This window comes from Bremia lactucae, linkage group LG5 (assembly GCF_004359215.1).
Source record: "Bremia lactucae strain SF5 linkage group LG5, whole genome shotgun sequence".
NCBI classification, from domain to species: Eukaryota; Oomycota; class Peronosporomycetes; order Peronosporales; family Peronosporaceae; genus Bremia; species Bremia lactucae.
In genome coordinates, this window is record NC_090614.1 from 318,999 (window position 1) to 332,664 (window position 13,666).

The following is a 13,666-nucleotide window of genomic DNA, read 5'->3' on the forward strand; positions in this document are numbered from 1 at the left end:
TGTGGTCCTTGGACGGACTACAAAGTGCTACCAGGTGTAACGGGGCACTGCGACTTGTACTGTTTCAGTACAAGTCCACTTCACACTGCTTCAGATGTGAGTGGTGCCTCTCGTTAGGTGACGTACACTGTACGTATAGAGGAAGACTTCTCTTAAGGCAAGTTAGCTTAAGAGTGTAAAATGAAAACTGTATTAATATAGTTAAGTGTCTTGTTAATCTATCTTTGTAAATGTTGTCTTAACTATAAACTAATACTAAACATGTAAATGAATTCTTATCTATCTTATCTCGTAACTCTCTTTGATTACTTCTACAGCTGATTAGTCTGCGGAATAAATAGACATAATGGTCTATACCTATTTATGGATAAGAATTCAGGAAATTACTATTTAAAGTAATTTCCTCCAAATATTATCTACCTTTTGGATAATATTAATTAACAATCTTTTATTGTTAATTTCATGTAACGATACACCCCGTTACAGTAATTGACCATCCCCTTAAGTACACCAAGTGTTCTTAAAGGGGACTGTTTAACATTAGGGCAACTTTAGCCCGTTACAGGAGATAAACGATTCCCTGAGTCCAAACTTGTGCTTAAAAGTATAGCTCTAACACAAAAATTGGTCTTGTCAGTCTGTTTTCTTACAGGACTCCGTCAATGACGTCGTGCACGAATGACACGTACGGAGCGCCCGTGGCCAGGTACACGCTTGGCATTTGTGTGATGGAGCGCAAGGCGCGCTCGCCTCCCATGCTGGAAATCCTTGGTCGCTTGCCGTCTGATTTAATTCGTGTCGAATTTTTTGGTGACAACACAATTCTACACGAGCCTGTGGCCGCGTGGCCCCAATGCGATGCGCTTATCGCTTTCTTCTCCAAAGGTTTTCCACTCGATAAAGTGCAAGAGTATGTTGCACTGCGCCATCCTATTGTTGTTAACGATCTAAGTGCACAGTATCTCCTTCAGGACCGCAGAGAGGTCTATCGCATACTACAGGAGCACGATGTTCCTACACCGCGCTACGTCTTCGTAAGCCGCGATGGCTATGGTGGCGAAACGAAGCCTCCCGATGTTGTGGAAGGGGAAGATTTTATACAGGTAGATGGTGTTCGTATAAATAAACCATTTGTGGAGAAACCCGTGGATGGAGAGGACCATAATATCAATATCTACTACCCCATGAGTGCCGGTGGAGGCTGCAAGCGCCTCTTTCGTAAAATTGGTAATCGGTCAAGTGAGTACGATCCGCAGGTCAACACAGTGCGAGCTAAAGGAGGGTCATACATCTACGAAGAGTTTCTATCGACACAGGGAACCGATGTCAAGGTGTACACCGTGGGACCGCACTATGCCCATGCCGAGGCTCGTAAGTCTCCCGTGCTAGACGGTCGAGTCGTCCGAGATGCTGATGGAAAGGAAATTCGCTTTCCTGTCATTTTGTCGACGGAGGAGAAGCACATTGCTTATCGAATTTGCCGAGCTTTCAAGCAAACGATTTGCGGCTTTGATATCTTACGAGTCCGCGATGCTTCATATGTATGTGACGTGAATGGCTGGAGTTTTGTTAAAAATTCTGAAAAATATTACGACGATTGTGGCATATTAATGACCCAATACTTGGAGCAGGCATTAGCTACTGGTGGAGCACTGGCGGAAGAGTATTTTGGCACTGACAGCTCTGCTTTTAGTTCAGTAACGTTTCGTTTCAGACCCGATGCGCCACCACCAAGTGCCGAACTTTCCGAGCCCCCGACAACAAATAGACTTGCAATGCTTCGTGGTCCTTCCACATCGATTGCCGAGTCAGAAGTGTCTGAATGCGATAGTATAACCGATGGCAATGAAGACTCTATGTATCAAGAAGAAGAGCTGCGTTGCGTTCTGGCTGTGATTCGACATGGTGATCGCACGCCGAAGCAGAAGATGAAGATGAATGTATGTCATCCTGCTTTCTTGCAATTTTACGACGATCGGTTACGTGAATCCCAGCAACAATACGGAGACGGAAATGATACGAAGCTTAAAAAGAAATTAGACATTAAGATCAAAGCTGTTGCGAATCTGGAACGTCTGCTCCAAGTAAGCAACGATCTGTTGCAGAAATATGAAAATCGAGACCCGACATTTATGAATTTCTTGGAACAGCGTGAGGTGGAGTTTGGGGAAGAGGCAAATGATCGGGTGAAAGGGTATCGCACGCTACGTGATGTGCTGCAGCGCTGGCAACTTGTGGGTATTAATCGCAAGGTACAACTGAAACCGAAAGATTTTGTAACAGTGCCACTTGAAGGGACAGACGAAAATGGCGAATCACAATCGACGCGTCGCGTGAGTAAATTGCTGCTGATTATTAAATGGGGAGGAGATTTGACCCATACAGGGGAAGAGCAAGCCGAATCTCTGGGACAAAAGTTCCGTCGCATGATGTATCCTGGTGGAGCTGGTGGGTTACGACGTCTGCACTCAACATATCGACATGACTTGAAGATTTATACAAGTGACGAAGGCCGTGTGCAAAAGACGGCAGCATCTTTTGCAAAAGGTTTACTGGAGCTTGAAGGGGATATTATACCCATCCTTGTTGGACTTGTTTTGAAGTCGAAGGACGCGGATTCAATGCTTGATCAGTCGGGATCCTCAGCGCAAGAAATTATTATGCGTGTGAAACAGCGTTTACATAGTATTATCCACCGTGAAGATCATTGCAGCGAACTGATTGCTTCTCATTCGCGGCTTATACGCTCCGTGGCTCTTGCGCTTACCAAAGTGGACCAACCTATTCGAAAAATGGGTATCATGCATAAATTACTGCATTCGTTGAAAGAGCAGCTAACCCGAATAATTCAGGCAAAAGCTCAACACAAGACGGAAATTGATCGGTGGCAGCAAGAAAAAGCTGATGCAGGTCGTTTAATGACACCCACAATAAGTCGGTCCGCGAGCGTGAATGAGTTAAGCCAACCTAGAAGCCGGCATGGCCACTCATACACTCCACGCCAAAAGCATAGTGAAGGAAGCAATATTTCGAGTAATGCTGCTAATAGTAGTGTGAGTCTGCGTAAATTTCAGCCACAAGTACCATTGTCTCCAGAGGAAATTCAATACCCTGAGCCTTGTGGAAGAGAGACTCTTGAAGTGATGAGAGAGCGATGGGCAAAATTATACCGTGATTTCTACGTAAAGAAACGTGACACGTATGACTTATCAAAAATCCCCGACATTCACGATTGTATTCGGTACGATGCAGTGCATAATGCTCACTTGAATTTAACGGATGTACGTGAGCTGCTAGAAATCTCTAGCGCACTATCGCACGCTCTTGTGCCACAGGAGTATGGTATCAATGCGGATGAGAAAATCTTTATTGGGTCAGCGATGTGCCGAACATTATTGTCAAAAATTAATACCGATCTGGATTTAGCCCGCGATCTTCAACCTGACGTTCTGAAAGACCATAACACTCACCGTCTGAATCCGTCGTACGCCAAAAAAATCAAATCAGCTCACCGTTCCGTGCGTACACGTTTGTACTTTACCAGCGAGTCACACTTGCATTCGTTATTAAATGTTCTTCGCTATGGGCGCGATGAATGCGTTATTAAAAGCCCTATTGGCGAAGAATCGCGCAAATGGATTGAAGATATTCCGGAGCTCTGCTACATGACGCATTTTGTCGTACGCGTCTTTGAGCGAGTTCAATATGCTCTCACCGACCCGCAACGTTTTCGCGTGGAGATTTCAGTATCTCCGGGCGCAGACCGTGACCCGCTTGTTTCTGATCCGGAGAAGCAGCTTGAGGTCGCACCTTTAAAAATCATTTCGCATGAAGGTCTTACGTGCCAGGAGCTTGTCGACTACGTTGCTGATTGCATTCACTATGGTGAGCAAAATGAAATCAATGAGATGATTAGCCGTGCAGTGGAGGTCAAGGACAAGGCCAAGAGCTCCTTTGATGGAAGTAGCAGCAATGATAGTCGGGATATCACTCCTGTCAAGCGCTCAAATTACTCGCTGAGCAACAACAGCAACGACAGCAACTTTGGCAGCGACATTTAGCTATTGTTGTGCTTTATTAGTCATTCCAAATGCCAGAAGGATCAAAAGTGTAATGGTTGTTTGTGTCGGCTGATTTTGAATAATTTACTTGCTCGCATTCTGAGAAAAGTATAATCATTTGTTGGGTTCGCTGTCGTATTAAACATACCATTAGATTATAATTGCATAATTACCGGTCATTTTGTGCGTCGACATAAAGCTACTACCACAATTTGCCCAAGAAGTAGTAGACGGATGTATTTAATTTTAGGCCATTGGCTGCGTTAGCATTCCTTAGATTTGAATGGGGTGCCGAGTAAACATTTCGACCAAGCCCATCATCATCATTAGCATTGACTTAAAGCTTTTCGCGCCCATGATGTATATAGATGGTTTCGTCACTTTAATACTTAAAACTATAGCGAAAGACCTCGTATCAATGCCATACTTTTTCCATAAGCTGCTGCATAGCTCTTTTTTTCTATTATGTGTTTTATTTAAGTGCTCTTGAATAGTTCTTCACGCTTCATCCAGAGCTCCAAGGGTAATTGTAAACTCTAGCGCCAATTCGAATTGCTAGAGAAGATGTATAGACGAATATACGGGGAAATCGACAAGGAAGCGCACAATTATTTCAGTTACAGGTAATTTCGTTCGTCAGTAATTTTAGAACGCTTTACAGCCATCGAAAGTGATGATGCAAAGCCTCGCTTGAACGTCGTAAATTAAAAGCGCGCAGGACCAAAAAGTATGCAACTTAAGCTTCGTTCTGCTTACCGTATAATGCGTCCGTTGTACTGTAATCATTCTTACTCGTGATTTTTAAGGTTGTAAGATTTCAGTAAAAACAAAATTGCCGACCAAACGCTTCATGTCTTACTACGATAGATTTTCGTCTTCATACATCCAAGACGCGACTAAATCGGCCTCTAAATCCGGATCTACACCCACCACACTTTTTGTCTTCATAAAATCACTCAACACAATCCAGGCATGAGCAAAAGCGCACCGTAAACGCCCAAGCGAGCGTTTGGAACACAACCCTCCAAGATCGCGGTCAATTTCGATCGGATCTTCTACGCAAAGTCGGTTGTTTTTTTGACGAGACCAGCCTTTGCTTGTCTTTAACATAATTTCTTTCGTTCTTATACTGACAACTGTATGTTCGTAATCGAACTCGCAAGTGTAGAAGTAGAAAAATCTCTGACGAAGGTCTTGCCAATGGTGACAAGTGCTCTCGTGATCCTTAGCATTAACAAATACCTTGTCAACAGCATCGAGCTTCTCATCAATTATTTTATCTGATAGAGTTCGAAGAGTAGCCTCGTCTTCCGTAGCATGTGCGCTACAGTCGATTACAGGAAGGATGTTTACGCGCTGCAGAAAGTAGATAGCTAGCAGTACGAGCCCATAAGAGCTCAAGGCACCAGCGACAACACGCTTCTTTACTTGGCGCCAATAGCGCAGCCATTTGCATAGTTGCCGTACATGTGCCAATTGTTTTCGCTCAAATGGTGTAGCCTTCACGCCTCCATGCAAGAACCATCGCAGTAGCCGTGTGTTCCAGATTGCAGGGACGTTATTCACACACAGATCGCATGGAAGGCTTGTACGTGGGTCGAAGAAGTGCACAATAGGTATACGAGCTCCTGTAACAGCAGTAATAACTTCATTTTCGTCGGGTACTAGATAAAGACTCAAATGCTCTTTGACGTCGGTAACAAGAGATGCCGTGTTCTGGCGAAAGAGAAGGGCTGATGGAAGCAGAGCACAGAGATCAACATCTGAAGAATTCACCTCGACATTTTCAGATCGAGATAAAAGACCGGTGACTGAGGAGCCGAACACCAGCACTCGGGCATCCGGCCACAAGAGACGAAGACAATCTTGGACACGACAAGCAACTTCTAGTCGCCGCTGTAGCTCATCGTCAACATTTTCAGCAAATTCCATGGCGACGTGTTCATTCTCGGGGTGTGGTGAAAATACTGAGCTTAATTGGCCCACGAATGCACGCGAATGGATTGGGACGAGATGAAGCAGTTGTCCAGTTTTAAGACAATTGACCACTAATGCACGTTCCAACCTCCGTCCTCGCTCCCTCTTTTCCTCCGTTTTTGAGCCTTCTAACAGTGTTGGATGCAAAAGCAAGTTCACGGCGGCCTTCACCGCTGCCCCTTCTTTTTTGTTTTCTAAACTTAATAGCAACCACGGCCACAAAAACCGCTTCAGTCTTTCATCTGTTGCTAGCAAATCTTCATCCAATTCTACCAGAAATTGAGCCAAGAGTAGCGGCGGAGGTGGAGACATCATTAAAGTCGGCAATATAGCGGTCAACAACTCGTCACCTCGAAAATTGAGGCGCTTTGCGTAGTGAGCTGCAGCCCGAGGCGCTGCGCGTTCCATTAAAATCACGCGAACGACCGTCGCCCGAGCGTCCGGCGTCCCGATGTGCTGTGCAAGACTCTGTGCTGCGTCCCATTCGCAACTAGAGCTGCCTTCCAGTAATTTAGTCAATCCATCGTTTGTATAGATCTCAGAAATTGAGCGTGTTAAGCGTTCTGCCTTAGACTTACGGCGCCCTCGACGCTTTTTGCGATGCAAAATTGTTGGGCTTTCAGTCTCTTGACGCTTCATTAAATAACAATAAAATAGCTGGCATTTATTGGTGAAGCCTTTTAATTTTGTAACATGTGATATTAAAGCATACGGGTTGAAGTTGTCCTAATGTCACACGATCAAGTGATGTAATTGTACCTACCACTTGCCCCTTGTATGTGATCTCCCTGCGGATGACGGCTAGCGTCATCCGTTACGCGAGGTATCTAGAAAGAAACGCTCGCAATACATATGGTGTTATGGTGTTTATCTACAGAGATGACATTTTAGGATTGGTTGAAAATTGGTATTTTTGTTTAATCCGATTAAATATAATCAACCTGAAAACTACTTCCTAGAACGTAAGTGCGCACGTCGAGTTGAATTACCGCTCCCGTGACGTCACTAAGTCTACGGCTTGTAATTCGTTGGGTGAGGTCGCTTAATCGCCGACCAACTACCTCACTGCACGTGAGAGAAGACGGTCAACCGCTTCCTCGCTGTGCTACGGTGTGCGTCTAAGTAGAGCGTGGCCGCATTAAGTCGTACCCGCCTACGAAAAAAACTCAGAGAGCAAGGGGCATCACGCGAGTAACGCTTGGACCTTGTGGAGAAGGTCCAAGCGAGTCTTCAGGCGTCCAAAATCCTGACGAGCCTTCGCTCGGACATCACAAAGATCCGAGGTTAGTCGCAAGACTGGACCCTCGAGATCCGCATCGTTCGACAGCGCTTAACGCCTGCGACTGAACGGACAAAGGCAAGGCAACCACGAGCAGGTGGGCGAGATCGCCACTCCTATAGGGCTCCGCCGGTATTGACAGATGCGTGTGGTAATCAGCGCTTCCTTGTTGGAAGGCTGCTTGCTCACCGCTCTGTGAGGCAAAGGTATCACATCCTCGTCCAATGGATAGGTCACCCGAAGAGTTTCGACTCTTGGGATCCGATCGATACCCTACGTATTGATGTGCCCGACTTGATGGCTGCCTATGAAAAGGATCACCAGCTGAGGTCTATTCGCAAGTCTCAAATGGACTTGCTGAAGTCGCGTTGTGAAAGAAACAGGGGGGCACAGTACCGCCAATAATTTCATTCACGCGCAAGCGGGCGGCGAAATTAATTCGCTGCGACCGCTGTTTCACCGCATCGGAATGCGGCGCGTGAATTCCGCCTCGTACTGGTCGATTCTTTCATTTGAACGCTACAGGACCGAGATTGGGGAGATACGTCCATGATTCAAAACGCCATAATAATTATATGCGTCTAGAATAGTGAGCTCTAGGAGCGACGTTCTTGGCTTGTTTAAACGAGGCCATTTAGATGGAGGTGGCATAATTGATATAGCCACCCGTTACGTAGCCACGTTCGATACGACTGGCTGGTGGCACCGACTTAGCACGCTCACGTCTCGTCGGCGGAGCCTAACATTCTGGCTCCTCTATGTCAAAACCATTATGAATTGATCTGAGCATAAGCGTTGTGGTTTTACCCACCTCTCATTAATGGCCGTTGCGCTGACCAGCGCAGACGACGAGATAGAATTAACAAACTTTGTTGTCTCCATGTTGGGAGCAATGAGTGAAGTTTGAAAGAGCAAAAAAGCGCCATTATCTTTCCTCATTAGCTCGCTGTCCTCATCAGTGATCTGAGGTGATGGCAGCGGTGTCAAATCATTTTAGTCAACAATGAGCGACGGATCGACATTCTCACTGTGGTAGTGGGATGGATCATGTAGTCCAGTAAACGCAACAGCAGCAGTAGCTGTCGGCGTTATAATTGTGGCATTAGGAGACGGCGGCGTGATAACGCGGCGCGTGCGCTTTGCGCGTGGTTGAATGGGCGTCTTTGCAGAGACCCACTAATTTTGCTCCTTTTCGGTGGCATAATCTGCCCCGCGTAAGACACAGGTAGCAAGAGGAATGAGAGAACTAAGCGGAGCGTAAAGCTGTTCGCTGTTTCTCTGTCCTCTTTGACGAATTAGCAAAATGTGAATTTGTTCTGAAAGGGGTGTAACGGGCTTATGTTGCCCTTATGCTACACAATCCCGTTAAGTAGACTTGGGTGCTTGAGGAAATCGTCAATTATTTAAGTGATGTAATTGTACCTACCACTTGGGTGTGGCTCAAATTGTGATATACCCTCGTGTATGTGATGTCCTTGAGGGCATTCACATTAGTGGGGATGACGGCTAGCGTCATCCATTACGCGAGATATCTAGAAAGATACGCTTGCAATGCATATCAGTATTTATCTACAGAGATGTCATTTTAGGATTGGTTAGAAATAGGAATTATATTTATTACGATTAAACATAATCAGTCTGAAAATTACTTCCTAGAACGTAAGCCCGCATGTGGAGTCGGATTTCTGCTCCCATGACGTCACTTAGTCTACGGCTTATTGTTTGTTGAGTGAGGTCGCTTAGATGCCCACCAACTATCTCGATGCACATGAGAGAAGAAGTCAAACCACTTCCTCGCTGTGCTAAGGTGTGTGCTTAAGTAGAGCGTGGCCGCTTCAAGACGTCCCGCCTACACATTAGAAAGAAGTTATTTGTGAGAGCTCATACGTATATATACAAAGACTAAGTGGGTATTTCTACTTGTAAGGGCAATTATGACGAAATGAACGCCAAACACAGAACATATTGATGGACGCCCAACGCCAATGGGTGCGGGCAAACTAGCAAGTGGCAGAGCCGCATGTGCCGAGAATTTACCGGTGGGCTTTTCTCGCATGTGCGCACGTAAGAGTAGACCCATTAATATATTCAGGCCACCAATAATTATGACTTACTATAACCAAGAAGACCCTTATGAGCAGTATAATGTGCCTTAAAGAGGATTCGATGTTTAACTCATCATTGTGAGAAACTACGATAAGCGGAGGATGAGCGCGGCAGATCCGCGCGGAGGATCAGCCGCATCAGTGCAAAAGTACAACATACCATTTCCGTTAGAATATCGATGTAAACCCGCACGCAATTGTGCCGACGATTTAGCGACCGGGTCTTCATATTCATTATTCTAACATCCCGCCGAAAACCACACGATGTCATCCTTTGCATAGACCGCACAAATACGTAAGTGACTGGTAACAACAGGTTCATGAACGAGCAAGCTTGTGCTTCTTCTCGAAGTTATAGTCCGCAAACAATAGAGAACGGCGGGCTTTCCTCTGCGACAGGTGAGGCGACTGAGACGCATGCTCTTTAAAGACCACAAATGGCTTAGACCCGAGCAGATGCATTCTAAATTCGACAAGGGCATAAAATTAGCAAGTAGCTCTTTTTCATGAATGAAGTGGTTCTTTTTTGCAGCTTTACGCTGCCGAGACTCGAGCGCAATGATGCGTTCCTGTCCGTCAATATATGATCGTGACAGAGCACTGCCTCTGGCAAAGACTGATGCGTCACAGACCATATTGAATGCAGGTCAGGATCTGGCAAGGCTAAAAAATATGGGCATGTAGAAGACTCTCTTATATCGCTCTAAAAGCGCCGTTCTCGGTGCTAGGCCAGCATCTATCTGTATCCTTTATAAGGAGATTGAATAATAGGCGAGCCAAATCAGCGAAAATTTCGATGTACTGTCGTAATCTTTTCATTCTTACGAATCGGGAAAGCTAACATGGTTTGACTTTATATTCCGCTATTCGACCATGCTTACCAATGAAACACCCTTAAAAGATAATTTCTTTCGCACCAACGATTCTTGTGATTGCGTTGATATACATCGTATTCGTGCACATGAACTTAGGCTTAGATTGCAAGCTGTCTATATGATTGCCCACATTTGACCGACCCTACTCCGAAACACTACGGGCAAATATGTCATTGCATTATGTATGTGCATATTCTCTCTAAGAATGGAAAAGCTACGTTACCATGTGCAGCTGTACCAAGTCGAGCCCATTATAGAACTATTGGTATCTGTGCCGGTATAGTGGCAGCATCAAGCTAATTATCAGCATGAATAAGCACCACTTACCAGTTTGAATTCTTGACACAAATGTCGGTGTCAACTAGGTAGACTTACTCCCACGCACCATTCCTGCCGCATGCTTAAACACGGACATCTATCAGGGGGTAAAGCAGACAGTGGATAATGACACACCATGTACTAAAGCTCCTAAGTAAACGCAAGTCACGGATCTTTCAAGGGTTGATTATCACTTAGCGCACTAAATGTCGCTTTTATTGTTCTTTAGGACACTTCATCCAGAAGTGTTGATGAGCTCAGTTTAATATCATGTCGAATTACCAGTCCATTCTCAAAGCCTGGTCGAACTCGTTAAATACATTTTGACCAGCGCACAGAGAGCTGATGGTGGGATAGTCTCAAGTATAATATTACCATCAACCTTCAAATCAGTCTATCGACGATATATACCGCTTTTTGCTAGTAACAATTTGTGATACTACAGACGCTTCGCGTCTCAGCTGTTTCAGAAAAGAAGCTATATATCTGAGGTCTTTAATGTGAATGACATAAGTCTTGAGCGTTAGTAATTGACTATTAGTGCAACGTACGTACTCCGCTGATTGACAGTAGTTGAGATAACGAATCGCTGAATGCTGAAATCATTGATTACCTACAATCGAGTTAATTTGGATGTGCTCTCTTTGATACTTTTGAAACCTCACGTGTAAGTCCATCGCGATAGATCGGCCGTGTAGCACCACAATGACTGTTAGTTGTGACATTGTTGGCGAAACGCTTAGGCACACCAGGCTAAACCTTTTTGATGCACGTGAAGTGACACGTAGACGTTCACAGGATGATGAGCTTGAGCATCTCGTGTTGAGCAAAATAAGGTTGGCGAGTCTTTACATTTGGGAACACGGATGTCCCGGCCCTATGAGGCACACCACCGTCGAGCATCTTCACGGAGTCTGTCATTGGCTCGCGTCAGCAGCGCTTAGTTGCCTAGCAAAGGTGGGTATATGACTCGCTAAACCTTCGCTATGAGTATTGCACGTTACGCCAACGGTCTAAGACCTCCAATCAATCCATATCCATGGCGTTCAAGCGAGGTCATACGAAGGATGATATCTCGAATCGAATAAACAAAAAGGCAGCGTTCCATGCTGCCAAAGTTCAAATTTTCAGCTAAGTTCAACGGAAGTTTAGGGATAGCGACTCGATTCCCAGTCGCTAAGCAAGAGTGATCGATCACCGTCATGCGTTTTAAGCGCCTCAGAATTTTGCTGTGTCACTCGTAAGAACGACGTCGAGCTTATTGCAAGATATTCAGGGTCAATTAAAGCAACCATGGCCTTTTTTTCTTGGCTTTTTATAGTCGCCTCTTTGACTAAAATGTCTGACTTGTATCGACGCTCCGTGCTATTAGGCATGAGCTCATTGGGGCTAACCCCTCTTTCCCCCTACCTTTTTGAAATTTCACAGAGCCTAGGTATTCCTAGTGGGCGCACGCGCCCTACTGGAAGTTGACGTGATTCCACACCGTACCGCCGTATTTCTGGTGATATTGCTCGACTGAGCCTTGCGATGATTGTGCAATGGACACGTCGGGCGAAAGTGGCTCGTGGTACGTACAAAAAGAATATCTACGAATATTCGTCTGCTATACGATACGCCTGAAGTTCTGCTGCTCTTCTATCAGCGGCTGAGGTCCTTTAATTTTAGTATGTAGTATGTGCTCAAAGAGCTAGAATGACGTCCATGCCTACCGTAGTAAGCTGCTTTGAAGTTGAACTTATAGTTTAAAGCAAATTCAGAGTCGCTTTAAACGTAGCAAGTGAGTTTTGAAAAACTTCCATTCTGGCCACGCCCGTGCAAGAAAAACCCTCCCAATATAATAATTGCCAAAACAACCTCTCGTAATGGGCCAAGCTGCATCGCAGCCATAAGAGTTCGCAAATCTTAAACATAGTTTGCTAGATCTTCCCTGAATTGACCGTAGCAGTAAGCCTGTAAGGCGGAGCGAACATGCGACAGTTGCTGTTTTTTTGCGTGCCCATGTGCGGAAAGCAACTTCTACAGACATGTTGCACGTCAGAGCCCAATATTCAGCTCTGCCACGGAGTCTAGAAATGGCAAAGCAAACTCGCTGTTGCTTCGATCGGAACATAGCTGAGTTAATGGCCCTTTCCATATTTCTAACCCAGAGAAAATAACTCTTTTTTCACTTGCTCGCATTAGTCTTTACAATCAAAACAAGAGGGCGAACGCTAGGCTCATTATCAGGTACGTAAATGTATCGAGCAGGCATAGATGCTGCCACATGGTCATGGACATGTATAGTCAGGGTGGATTCAAAATACATAAAGGCGCTAAGCCGCGATTAAGCACTTCTTCGCCCTGAGATAGGGCATTGACCATTTGCTCATTCCCAGCTTCTCGAACGCAGGTTGTTTTTGAGCCTCTGAGTCCCGTCAGTGATTCCATTCTCCCCGAAAATAAATCTCGGTGTAATTTGGCCAAAAGCTTACCAAGCTTAACGGTTGTACTTAATTGCTTAAGGTCAGAAAAGACGTATAGGCTCAAAGAGCCACTGAGTTCTAGAAAGTCGTACAACCTCACAGCGATGATTAGTCGTAATTAAAAGGACATGTTTTTGTAGATTTTTTGGCTACTGTTGCCCAAAGTATGTGCTTTCAAAGGGATTTTAACTCTTATCGATCAGGAAGAAACCTAATGCATTAGGTTCCCTGGGGGACTGAACAATATTTATTCTTATACGTTGATACAGATATACCTGAAATAGACCCTTCTGTCTCAAATAAGAACTAATAGAAAATCCCTTTGTAGTGGTTGACACATGACAACCCCATAAAACGGTCAATTAATATTGAGTGTATATTATCCTAATGTGCACCACACAACATTAACGCTTAACAACCATCGTGCAACCCTGTTGCAAGGGCCGCGTCTACCTACCTTTGCGCACACGGATTTTGCGTCGCGTCCACCAAGACGAAAAAACTTAGCTTAATGACTTTCAGGGCATCTATCTTTACAGGTGCGTCGTTGCTAAGCTGATCAATCAAGCAGTAAGCTTTAGAATAT

General features: G+C 45.0%; 2 protein-coding genes across 2 annotated transcripts; one reads left to right on the forward strand and one right to left on the reverse strand.

The window, feature by feature from the left end:
• Positions 1 to 662: 662 nt before the first annotated feature.
• On the forward strand, positions 663 to 4,061 carry CCR75_003535 (uncharacterized protein; the record flags this gene model as incomplete). Its single annotated transcript, XM_067961629.1, has 1 exon — positions 663 to 4,061. The coding sequence occupies one exon, from the start codon at positions 663 to 665 to the stop codon at positions 4,059 to 4,061; it is 3,399 nt and encodes a 1,132-aa protein (XP_067821308.1).
• An 858-nt stretch (positions 4,062 to 4,919) lies between these two features.
• CCR75_003534 (uncharacterized protein) lies at positions 4,920 to 6,677 on the reverse strand (the record flags this gene model as incomplete). Its single annotated transcript, XM_067961628.1, has 1 exon — positions 4,920 to 6,677. One exon carries the CDS (start codon positions 6,675 to 6,677, stop codon positions 4,920 to 4,922), a length of 1,758 nt encoding a protein of 585 aa, XP_067821307.1.
• Between the last annotated feature and the right edge of the window lie 6,989 nt (positions 6,678 to 13,666).